This window comes from Micropterus dolomieu, linkage group LG20, assembly GCF_021292245.1.
Source record: "Micropterus dolomieu isolate WLL.071019.BEF.003 ecotype Adirondacks linkage group LG20, ASM2129224v1, whole genome shotgun sequence".
Lineage (NCBI taxonomy): Eukaryota > Metazoa > Chordata > Actinopteri > Centrarchiformes > Centrarchidae > Micropterus > Micropterus dolomieu.
In genome coordinates, this window is record NC_060169.1 from 1245180 (window position 1) to 1261917 (window position 16738).

Consider the following 16738-nt stretch of genomic DNA (forward strand, 5'->3'; position numbering starts at 1 on the left):
TCTCTCTCTCTCTCTTTGTGTCCACATCTCTGTCGTCATCATTTCTCCTCGCCGCTGTCACACCATCTTCCTCTACATTTTCCCTCACCCGCCACTTTTGCTTTCTCTCCCTCTTCCCATCCATCATCCCTGCCTGTCGCTCCAGGCTAGTTTCTCTTTCATCCCTCTATCTGACCCCTCCTCCACTATTTGTCTGGAAGAAAGGGTGAGGAGATGAGAGGAGCGGTCCACGGGGCCCATATTAAATTAGACGAGCAGTAATGAGATTAAAAATCATCCACGTGGGCATGCATGCATGTGTTTGAAAGAGAAAGTGTGCATTTGTTTATTTGCACAGCCAAAAAAAAGTCTGATATGAGTGCGGGGGCGTGTAGCGTTTTGGTTAGCAGCTAGATTCAGATGTTAATATATGAGCTGTATGTGGCCCACTGGTGTCTGTGAACTCTGCACAGGGAAACACACACACATCGCCTTTAATTAGAACCGGATTGTCGCTGCATTTTCAGCAGCAGGATTTTTTGGGGCACAAACCAACTTGTTCTGATTGTCTTTACAGACAGACTGCGAGGGCAGCGGCCGTCGCTCCCTCTCCTGCCGCCAACATGAATAGTGCAATTATGAAGATTGGCAGTAGGACAAGACGAAAGCGCTAACACCCCACCACCGTATTTGCATATCCAAGGATAGGTTTACAATGGCTTTTTCCTCGACGTCTGCTTAGTGCTGCGAGCTATTACCTGCAGGAAGAAACAAAGGAAAAATCCAACTCTTAAGATCGAATTGTTAAAGTCACAGCTTTTCACCTTGAGAGTGAACCTGTGTCCCAGTATCCTACACCAGTACTGTCCAATCAAGCCAGTTTCAGATTTTATCTGGTGAAATAAAGCTTTAATAAAAAAAGTGAGTCAAAGTGTTTTTACAATTTTAAAGGCCCTGCACGTCCCCATAGGTGTTTTCTGTTTTTTCTGTTATTTCTTGCTGCTTTCCACCGTTGTTGTTTTTATAATGTCAGAAATGTTAATTGTTGCTTTACATTTCATTTTGTTGCCACTGTCTTGCGTAAACATTGATTGCAAGGTCATTTTACTCACTGAAAAGTCTAACATATCTGTCCTTTGATAAACTCAGCACTACAGGCTCAAAGTCAGAGTCACCTAAGCATTCCCTGGTAAATCAAATTACTGGACAACATTTGCTCGTTCTGCTTTGAGTCAATTTTCAAGTGAATTTTATTTCTATACCTCAATATTACAAATTTGCCTCAAGAGGCTTTACAATATGTACAACACCCTGTGTCCTTAAATCATCGATTCATAGAAAAGAAACCCAGAATGAAATACATTGAAGTAAAAGAGCATTAGAAAAGGGATATCTCTTCCAGGAGGGACAAACAAGGAAATAGGAAATCTTGTGTGTACAGAATAGACCAACATCGTAAAATTACAGTATGAATGGTCATGATGACAAAAATTTAGATGTTGAGTCTGGACTTACCATATAAAATGATGGTGTATAATTTAATTTGTTCTCAGATCAGCACAATCAAACTAAAAGGACTGGCAAGTTATTGCCTCTCCAGTTAAAATCAATAATACACAAATTATACATACATGTCAAATCCAGGGTCTGAAATTTAGTTTTTTCACTGCCTGCCACTGTGACAGGCAAGTATTTTTTTATATTTGCCACTTTTGAAATGTATGTAACATTCAGCACATTAAATGTTCAATATATTTACACAAAAACATTACATGCATGTTAGCGTGCACAAAGGACCCATGTCTTTCAGTACATGACCATCACTTGGGCCATCAGCCAGGGTGGCCCAATGATTTCATCCCGGTTAACGGGTGCTGATTCTGTTCTGTTTGACCCTGTTCAAATCATACTGTGGGCTAAGATATTGTTCCCAACTTCCTACAAATGTACGGATTTCTGGAAGTCCTTAAGTACTTGCCAGCCATTAATGACTCTTTTATTGTGTGTTTGTGGCAGGTAAACCAGGAGAATGTGGTGAAGGTGGGCCACAGACAGGTGGTTAACATGATCCGCCAGGGAGGCAACCGGCTCCTGATCAAGGTGGTGACAGTGAGCCGGAATCTGGACCCCGACGACACAGCACGCAAAAAAGGTAAAATGACATGCAGATTCTACTTTTCAGTGTGCAACACTCAAGGAAAGCTATAAACAGAGGAAGATATCTTGTCCACAAGTGGGCTAAAAATGAAAGGCGGCTGATGTTTGGTATTCAGCATTTTCCCCCAACACAAAATCATATATGGATTAGGAAATAGAATAATAATAAGAATAATGAGAAGCTTCAGGTGTGGAGCAGTAGGACACAGCTGCACACCAGCTGTAAAATGGATCTGCTAACAGTTGTACCTCCTGTATTAAAATACTGCAGTAAAGCAGCATGCTGACTGATGATGTGTTATGTAATAATATCCCTCTGAGGCAGCAAGGAACCTGACTTACTGCATGTCCACAATGCAAACAACAAAAATAACACAGCACCAGAAGTTCATATGCTTCCTTTAAAGCTTCCAGCTGGCAAAAGTCAGCTGTGGCTAACAATTTAGGGGGGGATTAAGCAGCAGAATTATAACTTGTTAGATTATGGAATCAAACCATTTGGTAAATGCCATGAGTGGTAATAGTATTAGAATCATCGTTATACAGCCATTTCTACATAAGGTTTGCCATCATTAGTTGCGTAACATAGCCTACCTGAGGGCGTGTTTATGGCTTATGAATTTAGAATCAGAAACGCTTTTATTGCCAAGTAGTTGTTACACATACGAGGAATTTGTTTTGGAGATAAAGTGCTATAAACAAACATACAGTTGACATAAATAAATGCAGAAATATATAAATATGGGATAGATTGACAAAATATAAAATATAGAATAATAACAATTAACATTTAACAACAAATATGTGCAATATACCGGGTATTTATAATGATGTGAAATTAAATAATATTTACATGTGCAAAGATCAACAGTATTTCAGTGGGAAGGCGGGAGTGTCAGTGGGGGACCCGGGTCTTGGTAATGAGGCTAGCTGCAGACGGGAAGAAACTGTTTTTGTGGCGACAGGTTTTGGTCCTGAAGGACCGCAGCCTCCTGCCAGAGGGGAGAGTCTGAATCAGTTTGTGTCCGGGGTGGGAGGGGTCCAGATGGTGATGGAGGAGGTGAGGATGGACTCAATGATGGTGGTGTAGAAGTGCACCATCGTTGTCTTTGGCAGGCTGAACTTCTTCAGCTGCCGCAGGAAGTACATCCTCTGCTGGGCCTTCTTGGTGAGGGAGGTGATGTTCAGCTCACACTTGAGGTCCTGGGAGATGATGGTGCCCAGGAAGCAGAAGGAGTCCACAGTGGTGACTGGGGAGTCACACAGGATGATGGGGGAGGGTGGGGCTGGGCTCTTCCTGAAGTCCGCGACCATCTCCGCTGTCTTCAGAGCGTTGAGCTCCAGACTGTTCTGGCTGCACCAGGTCACCAGATGGTCGATCTCCCACCTGTAGGCGGACTCATCCCCACCTGAGATGAGCCCAATGAGGGTGGTGTCGTCTGCAAACTTCAGGAGCTTGACAGACTGGTGACTGGAGGTGCAGCTGTTGGTGTACAGGGAGAAGAGAAGGGGGGAAGGAACGCAGCCTTGAGGGGATCCGGTGCTGATCGTCCTGGAGTCACAGACATGTTTTCCCAGCTTCACGTGCTGCTTCCTGTCCGTCAGGAAGTCCGTGATCCACCTGCAGGTGGAGTCAGGCACCCTCAGCTGGGAGAGCTTGTCCTGCAGCAGGTTTACAGAGTTTTAATTTCTGCTTGTATGCAGCAATCAGGTGGACCATGACGTGGTCAGAGTGTCCAAGAGGAGGGCGGTGGGCGGTGTGATAGGCACTGCTTACTGTGGTGTAGCAGTGATCCAAAATGTTCCCTTCTCTGGTCGGACACTTTATAGACTGTCTGTCTGTATTTTGGGAGTTCATGGCTGAGGTTTCCTTTGTTTAAGTCAGCAAGAACAATAAATAAGGAGTCTGGGAATGTCCGCTCTACCCACAATGCCACATCCTCTCTGAGTAATACAGAATAACATGTATGCATTTTGTCTGTCTCTCTGTCTCCCTCAGCTCCTCCACCACCAAAGAGAGCCCCCACCACAGCCCTATCTATGCGCTCCAAGTCGATGACCTCTGAACTGGAGGAACTTGGTAAGAACATACCGGTTTGGCTTTTACGGAGTGGCATTAGGAAGTCTGTGACTAACAGCACCTCTTTCTCTTTTTTGTTCTTTTTTTCTTATTGTCATTGATTGGTTAATCTCAATAGTGGATAAAGGTAAGCAGTTAAAGCTGCATAACCTTTTGCCATCCATTTCACCTAACAGCAGCATGCATCGCTGAATGAAGCTTTTGTTCAGGCTAATGCAAATTAAGTTTTGCTTACATTTGACCCATAAAAATAAGAGCTGCTTTTCCTCCCTCCTCATCTCCTGTCCTCCTTTGCCATTATGCATGCAGTACTTGCTTCTAAAGACCCTGCACCCATGAGCTGTCGCTGTGGCTACAAGGAGCAAATAAGTCTAAAATATGACATTAGTATAATCTCTGTTTGTTTGTTTTTTATATGTGTGTGTGAGTGCGTGTGTGTGTCCTCCACTTCAGAGGACCCTCTGTGCATAGCACTAAAAGTGCTGTGCTGTCCTGTCCTAATACCTTGTGACAGACAGGGCAGTCAGCGTTTCTGAGACACATGACCACCCTGAAACAACGTCTCATGATCAATTCAGCTAGTAGATGACAGAAAATACTCATTACTCCATTAAAATAAATAAATAAATCTACTTTTTCCCACTGAAGGTTCATATGTGGCTTAATGAGGCTTAATGAAAGTGTATTGATTTATTATGTTGAAGTTGAGATTTAAATCCTGGTTGATTTGGCGGCACTGTGGTTTAGAACAGACCAACACTTGAGCAGCTTTTTACTGATTATAAACCACTATGTGATCCCTTTAGTTTTGCATTGACTTGTTCTCTTTTCTAAAACCTTTGTTGCGCACCACTGTGTGTGATACTAATTTTTATTTGACTTGTCTATGTTTTACATTGATTGCTGTAAAGCACTTTGTTACCTGGATTGAAAAGTATAGTTATAATTCCAGTAGGTAGGCAATCTGAATCCAGCAAAGGAATGGCAGACTGTCACTACAATAACAAATGACTTTGTAAGATAATTGCTGAATGTATACTGTATATATTGAAAGGCTATTGTAGAAAAAAATGTTGACCATAAATAGTTACAAAAATTTGGTTTGATTTCATAAATCTGAAGGATTATTACATTCAGAGAGGTGGTCTTCGTCACTTTTTACCTGAATTTCCCCTCAGAGGATCAGTAAAGGCGTATCTAATCTTATTTTAAAAACACAGCAACTCCCGATTAATGGTGCCCCTGATTAACTGATTTACCAACAGTCAAATAAGTGACAGCAATTTTGACAATGGATTACGTTCAAGTAATTTATTAAGACAAAATTCACTGGTTCTGACTTTGTTTCATTATAAATTGAGTTTTAGACTGCTGTTGGGACAACAAGCAATTTAACGACGTCACTTTGGCCTGTGGGAACTTATTGTGTAAATTTTTCTCCATATTTTGTCTTGTACAATTAATCCAAAAATAAAATACAGCTTAATCAATCATGAAAACATCATTAGTTGCAGCTAGATTGGAGGGTGCATTGTTTTAATAGCAGTTTATGATTTACTGTTTACACTTAGCATTAGTAATTGCAGCTTTGTGCCCTGTGTCAAAGGTGTGGAAAGAGCAGGCAGAGAGATGAGAGGCTGGTGGATAAATAAATGACAGGAGTGGGAATCTTCATACATTGCAGAAAATTGCTGACAGAAAAATGCCTCTGGTCAGCATGTTTTTTTCAGACTGCTTATTTGACACATTTGCATTTAATTCTTTACTTTATATATTTATAGTAGTAATAGTATTGCTTGGTAGTGTTTTAAGTCCATTAGTGTTTTCAAATCTGAATGTAAAGTATGGGATTCACACAACAAATGCATCTGCAGTAGGATACATTTAAATAGATGGAAGTACCCTCACTCAATACTATTATATTAAACAAAGCTACAATACAAGTACATTTTTCTTCATCTTGGGCGAATTATTGACTTTGTTTTGTGCTTTAAAGACTCAAATCTTTTTCTGTCACCCCTTTTAAGCCACTCTAAGGAAAAAGAAAGGTGGTAAGTTACTGTAGGCATGCTTAAGTCTGATCCAAAACTTCCAATGATTGATTAACCTTCCCCACTCCACCTCCCTGTGATTAACTACAACTGTTGTATTTGTTGACAGTTTATTTTAATATTTATATAACAAAATGATTTGTCTGACATTTGACTTTCAGTGTTTCACCTGTAGTGTATTTGCATGATTTACAATGTGTTTTTGACTACAACTTTATTGGGTTGTAAATGTTGTTGGTGCATGATTTAATGTTGTGAATAGAAAGCTCCTCCGTCCCTTGTTCACAATCACAGATTGTTTCTTCTTCTTTTGAGCAGTCCTATTATTCACGTTTGATTAAAAGCAGTGGTTCACCTCAGAGTGCTTCCTAAACCTTTCATACAGACGGACCCAGAATCTTCATTTGCAACGCAGCAGCAAGCCCAGATCATTTACTTTCTGCGAGAATTTCAAGCTTCAAATGCAGTGGAACATAGCAACAGACCCTTAATGAGGAATTACAGAACATATTACTTGAGTGTGTGTGTGTGTGTGTGTGTGAGTGTAAACAAAACGCTGCCGCTGTTAGTCAATGTTTCTTCATTTTACCTGACCTGAAAAGGTTTGCTGTCATGTTTCTGTTCTTCATGTGTGCCTTCTTCTTTTTCCTCCTATGTTGCAGGCTTGTATATGTGAGTGTGAGTGTGAGGAGGGGGAGGTTTATTCCAGGAAATGTTTCACTCACAGATAGGTTTCCAGGGCAACCGTGATGCATGTTGTCTGATATGCTGTAGCTGAAATCCAAATTAAGAGACAGATCGGAGAGAGAGGAAATGTGCATTTCTTTCTGGTTTTGTGTGTTTGTGTTTTAGCTCTAACCGTAGTTAAGGTCATTGACACTCCTTTCCTCCCCTTTCCTCTCCTCCCCACCTCTACCTCTTTTCCACTCCTCTCCTCTGTGTGTAGATGCGCAGAAGAAGAGGATTGTTTTCCAAGTCACTCTAAGTAATCACGCCCCCTAATGCATGGAAGCTTTCCACATCCTAGACAGAGCTAGGGAGGTGATACAGTAAGAGGCTATATCAGGGCTAGCATGTAGCTTCTCTGAGCAAAACCCTTGAGGTGGACTTTATCTGATGGCATCATCACACACCAGAGGGAAGTTCAGTTCTGCCAAATTTGCCGTTGACACCTTTCCCATGCTGCAGGCCTTAAAAAAAGAAGACTAAGAAAGATAACGGCAAACTTGACAGACATCACATTCATTGCTCATTTTACATTTAATGAGGGGACGACCCTGAGAGTTGGATGATGCTGCTGAGTCGGCTGTTTGGAAAGAGCTTGCACGGCTTGCGAGGCTGGACACACCTGAAACATTTCCTAAAAGTCCCCCTGTCTGCCCCCCCCCCCCCTCCCAAAATTTGTTTAAATGTTTTTCGTTTCAGTTTCATTTGCAATTCAGTGTGGAAACACAGGGACGGGTCACTGTGAATGATTAGCTTGCGTTTGGCCTATGACAACCTTACGGTGGCTTTGCAAGTTAAGTCCTGCACAGGTCGTGTTTTTCTTACTCTTGATTTACGGCTCGCTTTATCTTGCAGACAAAGTCGAAGAAATGTCACATGCCCAGAAGACCTCACCTGTTGATATGAAGATTGCCACAATCAAACCACGCCCATCCAGTCGCTGTTTGGTTACGGCAGCTGATATGAATGTAAGTGAACAAAACTCGCTTGACGCTAATAATAGTTATTGTAAAAATTAGATATTCATTACACAGATCATACCGTGTACAATGGTGTTACTTTTAAGGATGTTTTGGTTTGGTTTTGGTCCTTGAGTGTATAATAATAATTTTGAAAGTGTTTTGATTAGTGTGTTTGGCTGTATTCTGTGCCATAATCCCCTAATGGAAAAATACAAATCTGTGAATGTTAATCTATTTTACAGCAGTTTGTTTTACAGCTTTTTTTAATGATAGATATCTGAAACTAAACGATGTTAGTGTTGGTCTCCAGGCAGCAGAGAGCTAATGGGAAAGTGTGTATTTCTGAATATATCATTAACAACATTCTGGTTTGCAGTCTATGTATCATGACCGCCAGGGAGTAGCAGTGGTGCCACCCACTGTGCCAGGGGCCTTCCTGGGGATACCTGAGAAGGGCACTATGAAAAAGCAAAAGTCCATAGGTATGATGTATATACAGTAAGTGTGAGTGTGGGAGGGCATGTGAGTGTCAGCTTGAGTTGTGAACTGCATGTCCAGAACCTTGTGCTTTCAGCTTGTCGTAATATTCTATTAATGCTCAGAGGACTTGCTCTGTGTGCTCAAGCAATATTAAAGCTAATTATAGATAGATTAGAATGATCCAGTCAGCAAAGTGTGCTTTCAGGCGATAATATTGGAGGTCATTAAACATATGCTGAAACCTCATTCTTACTGCCGAACTGGAGGGACGTCATGCAGGCTAATGTTACTCACAGCTCTTTTGATTTGCAATGCCATCATTATTATAACAAAAAATTAATTCCTTTTTTTGCAATAATTTCAGTAATAGACCTTTTAGTATGTTCTGGTTTGATGACGCATGGGAAATGCTCTCTTCTGAGAGCAAAAAAGTGTCACTCATTGACCAAGTTCCCCTGAGCAAGGCACTTGCTTCCATAATAATAACTTTTCACGGTTAAACAACTGTGTAACTGTGCAAATGACAGAAAGAATGGAACTCAATAAGCATCTTCTGCAAACTTTCCCCAAATGCCAGCTACTAGCTGAATAGGCATCCACTCATCTGTAGATCCCCAGAACACTGCTTGTATGTCTGAGTGTCATACATTTTAACAAACATGGCAAAATAAGATTGATGTACATATGCACAAGTCATTTTGGTCTTTTATTTGAGATACGTTTCCATGACCCCTTTTTAATACACATAGCTCGCATATCTGCTCTATGGCTAATCTTCTGAATAGATTTTATTTCAGCAATCAAACTTTAATACAAATGTTTATTCTTGTCGTTATTTCCGCATTCAAGATTTCAATTGGTGGTGTTGGGTAATTGGTCATATTAACTCACCAGGAAATAAGTTAACATCTTATAGTTGGCTACTTTTGTTATCTATCGGACCCTTCACAAATTTCAGGAACCCCTGCTTGGATAAATAAAGGTTAAGAAAGAGCTCACAACAAATAAATTAGATATTTCCTGTGGAAAGAGCAGGCTGTCCTGGAAATAAAAAATAGGGTTGCCTACCCCACGTCCTCACATAATTTTTCTCTCTGCCCAATCTCTCCAAGGTACAACGGAGGATGAGAAACAGGGATTCCTCACACCTCCCCTACTCAAGTTCTCTCGCAGCCTCTCTATGCCTGACACCTCAGAGGACATCCCTCCTCCCCCAGCCATTTCACCCCCTTCGCCACCTGCCTACAACTCAGCTGCTGGCCCTATACCCAAGAGTTACGGCACCACACGGCCCAGCTTCACCCAGAACTCACCTAATGCAGTAACGACCATTAGCCGAACCACTGATGTTGGCACGTTAAGGCGTGGGTATTTCCGCCAGAGCTCGGAGCATTTTGAGAGCACACGCACCCGAGGGCGCACGCCAGTGCCGGAGAATCCATACTCTGAGGTGGGCAATAAGACACTGTATGTGCCAGCAAAACCAGCTCGAAGGAAGGGCATGCTTGTAAAGCAGCCCAATGTTGAGGATAGCCCAGAGAAAACATGTCACATGCCAGCAAGCCCCTCTGGCCCAGTTTCCATGCCCACTACGCCTGTAGAACGAACGTGCTCCTCCATCCCCATCCCCACCATCATCGTTAAGGAGCCCTCCACCAGCAGCAGTGGCAAGAGCAGCCAGGGTAGCAGTATGGAGATTGAGCCCACCACTCCTGAACACCCACCCCTCACGCCCACTGTTGGTGGAAGTGGAGGTTTGCGTCCTGATGACCTGTCTCTAAGCAACCCCTTTGCAGCAGCAATTGCCGGGGCGGTACGGGACCGGGAGAAGAGGCTAGAGGCAAAAAAGCACTCAATTGCCTTCCAGTCAATAGACATAGGGGATGATGAGTTCAGTAGTCCCACACCAACCCCTCGCCTTCGCCAGTCAAAGTCCATTGATGAAGGCATGTTCAGTAGCGACGAGCGGCTTCGAAGGATATTGGCTCCCCCTCCTGCAGCACAGCTCGGGCCTCCTGTTGGGGGTGGTAGTGGCAACATGACAGATTTTAACACTCCTGAGCCTACAGTGGTGCGGGAGCCTCTAAACACCAGAACAGGCCAGTGTCCCAACCTGGATAGTCCTGTTAGTCTCCCAGCAACTCCTCCTAAGAGCCACTACAGGGCCAATGGGACCTACCTCCATCCTGTCACCGGCAAGCCCTTGGACCCTAACTCTCCACTAGCTTTGGCCCTGGCAGCTCGTGACCGGGCCATGAAGGAGCAACAAAACCATCCTCAGAATCAGCAACAAAATCCTCCTCAGGTTCAGCAAACCCCAAAGCATGAAGGCCAGTCCCTCCCAGTTCAGCCAAGCCACAAACCAGACCTCAACCAACCGCTGTTTATTGACACCAAACTACGCTCCGGGATCGAGACGAGTTTTGCTGCAATCTCTACCGCAACTATGGGGCGACCTGGCCGAGGAGGCCTGCGGAGGCAGATGACGGAGCAGAAGTATGAGTCTGACGGGGCACGGGAAGAACGGCAGCATCACGCAGTTGAGGAGAGGAAAAGTGCGCCAGGGGATGTGGCAGACACATCACAGCCTAAGTCAACCGGGCTGCTGATGGTCCACACCAGCACAGAAGCATGCAACAAGGTGAACAACCAAGAGTCGGAGGGGCAGGACAGCAACAGACCATCTGAGCTAAAAGACCCCAACCAACCCGATCCTCTCAAAGCTCCAACACTATCTACCAATCCCCAGCCACCATCATCACGGAGGAGGAGCATTCCTTTAGGCGAGTCCATGGATGAACCAGTAAAGCTGCCCTTCCGCATCCCCCCTCCCCCACTGGCCTCTGTTGACATTGATGAGGATTTTGACTTCACAGAGCCCCTCCCCCCACCGCTGGAGTTTGCCAACAGTATTGACATTCCTGATGACCAGGCTAGTGCCATTGCCGAGATGCTTCAGCAACAGAGACGGAATGGTGGACCTCATCTACCGCCATACCATGCTCACGCCCCACCTCCTGTCACTGATCAACACAAACGGGTGGTGAACAGTATGCCCCCCTCATATCCTCCTCCTCCACCTGACCCAGAGTCAGGGGTGGGTGACTCGGGCATTGAAGAGGTAGACAGCCGCAGTAGCGGGGATCCTCTGCACATGGAGACCACCAGCACCGTTTCCAGCATCTCTACCCTGTCATCAGAGGGAGGCTTCTGCGACAACACTCTGGAGAGCCTCTATGCCACTGCAGATGGGCATGCCTTCCTCGTGGATCGGCCCCCTGTGCCACCCAAACCCAAGGGCAAGTCTGTCATTAACAGAACATCGCTTTATCATGACGCTCTCATTGAAGAGCCCCCAGAGTCCTATGGGTCACCCCCTCAGGCTCCTCCCCCTCCCCCTTCATCCTCTGAACCTCCTAGGACTCCTACTCAAAGGACATCCAAGCTGTGGGGCGATCAGCCCCCTGAGCTGCGCAGCCCCCCATCCACACCAGACTCCAAGAACACTGTTATCACCGAGCTGAGCTCCATTCTGCAGCAAATGAATCGCGATAGACCAACCAAGCCAGGAGAAAGCCTGGACTCCCCCACAGGCACCAGGGGGGCCTTCGGAACAAGGTACGTGATAAGTCAGTATTTAATGCGTCAGGGCTTTTTTTTCCTCAATTTATCTTTTTTTTCCTTAATTTTCTTGTTTGGGTTTTATTTTCCCGGACATTTATCTACCACAACGGAAGCTGTCAACAGTTTTCATAGCAACTATGAGCTGATCCTCTGCTTCCCCTTCGGTGATAATACTTTAGGTTTATAAATGTGGTTTGTTGTATCTTTTTTTTGTTTTTTTCTCTGATAGTCAATTGTGTCTAGTTGTTTATAGCATCTGTACAATGAGCCAGCAACCAAAGGTTAGAAGGTCTAGAGCATTACAACTTAGATGGTTGTTTTGAATTGTATGTGAAGAATGGATGAGGCTGCAGGGGTGTGCTTGGATGTCATCTGAAGGGTTTATAGAAGCATAGTCAACCCAAGGTTGTCACATTGTCGTCGTTCATTCATATTCAATGTCTTCATATTGTTGTGGCTCGCACTCTGTGTATATGAGATATACACAGTATATTAACAATATAATATTGTTGGAACGGGCTTTAACGTTATTGTGGCAGCAAGTTTGTGCGGTCATGATCTGTGGATATCCTACTGTGTTAGTTCTTAACATGAAGAACTGATAAAAGAGTTAACTCTGGGGAGTTCAATCCTCTGTTTATAATGTAGTACATGTCTAGACATCATTTGACATTCAGCTCATCCTCTTGCTCTTTATCAGTTTGACATTTATTTGCATTTATTTAGTTTATAATCACATTTGTCAACTGAATGTTGCGTAAATAGTCACTATAGGCAAATAATAAGAAAATGAATGTTGTTCACTTGTTGACAAGTAGGATTATGGGATGGAACATTTGTTATGTACCAAGATTGATTTCCTGCAGTGCCACGTTTTAGATTGTTGAGGTTTTGCAGGAGTCTTATTTGCAGTAACTGGGACAACGTTTTAATGGACCCTGCACCTGAACCAGCTCAGCTCATGGTTTTTTAAACTCACATCTCCCCTGTATGAGAGGGAAATAAAAAGCACGATAAATAATTCACTGCTCACATGCATTTTGTATGAATGGTCCCATCGCTCAGCAGAGAGGTGTAGAGAGCAGAGGGAAAGAGTTGATTCCTCTGGGAGTTTGTGCCTTCTGATCTAATAAACACTGTTAGATCAACACAGTGACGTCCATTTGTGGTAATTACAGTGAGATGCCCACCAGCTGCTTAGGTGCAGCCTTGTGTACCCTCCTTCACACCACATACTATCATGTTATCCTCATTTACATCCTCTGCAGTTCAAAGTCATGTCTGTTGACCTTTACACCTTGTACACATTTCATTTTCAGCTCACGCCTCTCCATCTTCATCTCCATTTTCTCCAGTCTCCTGTAGTTCCTTCACTTTCTTCATGCCCTCTGTGTCTCCCATCTTCACAGGTAGGTTCTATCAGCTGCTATCAAGTCACAACGAAGCCCGGTTTTCACTTTTATGTGTTCACCAGGCTACATGGTTTTTAGGAAATGAAGTTGTCATGTTAGTGCCTGCCTGCCTGCCTGTATGTTGACACATTCTTGTGAACGTGGAACTTTTCATACTAGGGAGGGAAAATGGAAACTACTTTATCTCTTTTCAGCATTTAAGATAATACTGGATGCCGCCATTTGTTCAGATATGAGTTTTGGCAAAGAACTAAATGCAGAATAAATGATACACAATGCATAAAGCATTAGCTTCGTTAATGACTTTTAACACGTCATTATGTTTAATCTGTGACCATAGGCATCTTAAGTGTCTCTTGTTCTGCCATTTTGCTGAAAAAGTTGCTTTCCCCATAAAGTAAAGAGTTATCTGGTTGTCTCTTTGTGCTGTTAGTAGCTTTATGATGCTAAGGTATCGGGTGCAGGAAGCTGGCAGCAGCTCAAAGTAAACGGTTTATTCCCCCCAAGCCATGCATTTGCAATGATTTCCTGTACTGAGATAATTGTTTTGCACAGCGGGGCTTCTTATGACTTCTAGAAAGCACACATTTATGCACTTTTTGTTGCTATTTTAAGGTCATGTGACTTATGTCAGATTTATTGCAATTATGAGATGCAAATTAGGAAAAATCTTTTACGTCAGACACTTACAAGAGGGGTGTGTTGGATTAGTTTTAGGTCCCAGTTTTTCCCACTTGGCCTCTTGAATTGTGTAAGAATGTGCCAACACATAAAAAAACTAAGTCAGTGCTCTATATATACACATAACACACACAACAAAAGAAGAAGTAATAATGAGGGAGAAAGATGGCTAATTTCAGTTTAACGTCACTTAAGCAGCCATTATCATACCACTAAAGACCCTGTGGAGGTTAATTCCACAGACAGCTTACGGACATAGTTACACTTGGGAAGAGTAAAATGCACATCTACATCTTGGGAGAGATGCAGCACACCTTTCAATATCTGGCTAGAAAGCGTCTCTAACACTTTATAGATGACTTTACTTGGCTTATGTCGATATCAGAAAGTCGTTCGATCTGCCCAAGACACATGAATTGAGTGTAAATGGGGTATAATCAATCCATAACATTTTAATTGATGCTTCTGTGATCAAATGTCTCCTGACGAATATACCTGAAATTGCTGTAGTGGATGGTGGTTTAATTTCCCAATGACAAATTTCAATTTGTGGTTTGAGTTGCTGCCTGCTAGGGCTGGACAATAAAACAATAACAATCCATCCATCCATCGTCAACCGCTTATCCTGCATACAGGGTTGCGGGGGGGGCTGGATCAATCCCAGCTGACATTGGGCGAAAGGCGGAGTACACCCCGGACAGGTCGCCAGTCCATCGCAGGGCCACACATAGACAGAAAACCACTCACACCTCACGTTCACACCTAAGGACAATTTAGAGCCACCAATCAACCTAGTCCGCATGTCTTTGGATGGTGGGAGGAAGCCGGAGCACCTGGAGAGAACCCGCAAACCCACGACCTTCTTGCTGTGAGGCGACAATATTATCACAATATTTTTTTCAATAACAATATAACAAATGTTCTACCTCAGATTTGTTAAGTAATCCACTGTTTGGCTTCAAGTGTTGACCATAAGAGTTATTAACAGGTATCAGGTTTCTTCAGCTTTCACTCAGAGGGCAAAAATCAGCCTTTAAACTCGAAAGAAATAACGATTTGATCCTTATCGTGATAACTTTTTATTGTGAAAACATTTTTGGCCATATTGTCCAGCCCTACTCCCTGCATAAGGTTGGTGTAGAAATCTCCAACTTGGTTTACTATTTTAATATTCCCAAGTAACCCTAACCCATATTAAAGGTGAAACCCATCATAGATTGAGACTCTAAAGTGAATGTAAATTACAGGTCTGTAGTTGCTGTATTTTGTATTATAGGCTTTAAAAAACAGCTCTGTTTTGGGAACTTTTTCATACTTTACCAGACTGACAAAATCTCATGTGTCCTTTTTATAACTGTGTGTAGTTTGGTCTGATTAGCGTGATTCAGTTCAGTAACTGCTTCACTATGGGATCAAACTACCAGATGTCATCATACCCCGATGTGAGTGCAGCATTCAACCCTCATTCCTAAAGCGGCGCTTGTCATCCTGCTTAAATCAGTCAATTACTTGTAATCTGGTCTTTCTGATTGTTGCCCTGAGGGGTTTGTGTGTGTTTGTCATGTCAGATGGAGTTTAAACCCCACTCACTTGTTTGCCACCAGGGTGTCCGATTATCTGCCTCGGTGCTCAGAGGGGGTTTTCGTGTCGCACTACTTAGTCTTGTGGGGAGGGTCGCCGGGCGCAGCGGCAGAAGATAAGGTTGTAGGCAGCTAGAGATGTGAAGATAGGGAACACCTCGACATATGAAGAGGCCTGCGAAAAAGGGTAAAGGTGGTCCTGCTCCTGAAACCATCAAACAGATGGCAACAGAGATGCACAGAAGATGGCCTAGATTCACACATGCTCTCCCTCTCGTTCTCTCTCTCCCTCCATCCTTTGCTCTCCTGCTCCTGCGCACAGTCTCCTGCATAGTCTTCCTCAGTATGTCAGGATCGGACCCAGCACCAATGGGAATATTTTAGATTTTCTTTGGACATTTGTGGACTCGCTTCTTTCTTTCTTTTTTTTTCTTTTTTCTTTTTTCTTCCTGTCTCTTAGGCTCCCAGATTAAATGTGCGTTGGTTGTGCCTGTGGACGAAAGGGTTGCCTAGCAACCGGCTGATGAGAGCAGCCTTGAGGCCCGCAGTGATGTCAGTCTGAGTCGGGGGGAGGGGTGTGCGTTTGTACTTGTGTGCGTGTGAGAGAGATGGAGCAAGAGGATGGCAGGCCTAACCCTCAGTAGAGTTCAACATCATCTCGCAGGTCACGTGCCGCGCTGCTTTAGTAGGCCACCGTTATGTAAGCCAGCACAGCCGAGTCAATCTCAAGCTTTCTATAAATAAAGGCAGCGTGTGCATGCATGCCAAAGAGTGTGACCCTGTATGCGTGAGCTGGTGTGTGCTAGAAAGAAGCAGGGAGTCATGGGATGTGTGGGCGTGTTGAAGGTGAGGTCTCCCACCACAGATATCAATAGCACTGCATCACTTTCCTCTCATCCTGCTCAGCTGACAGAGAGCGAGTGTTGTTACTGCGCTGAAATGAAGCCCAGTGAGGGCCACGTGTTAATATTACTTATGTTTATTTGGGGGGGGGGGGGGGGGAATG

General features: G+C 43.6%; 1 protein-coding gene across 6 annotated transcripts in view; it reads left to right on the forward strand.

Moving 5' to 3' along the window:
* Positions 1–16738, forward strand: part of LOC123958919 (SH3 and multiple ankyrin repeat domains protein 2-like) — a 221894-nt gene that overhangs the window by 192674 nt on the left and 12482 nt on the right. For all 6 annotated transcript variants that reach the window (XM_046032667.1, XM_046032666.1, XM_046032668.1 and 3 more), the window contains 5 exons: positions 1996–2131; positions 4136–4216; positions 7849–7961; positions 8332–8437; positions 9548–12053. In XM_046032667.1, the coding sequence (XP_045888623.1) occupies positions 1996–2131; positions 4136–4216; positions 7849–7961; positions 8332–8437; positions 9548–12053 (2942 nt within the window). The remainder of the gene's footprint in view (positions 1–1995; positions 2132–4135; positions 4217–7848; positions 7962–8331; positions 8438–9547; positions 12054–16738) is intronic.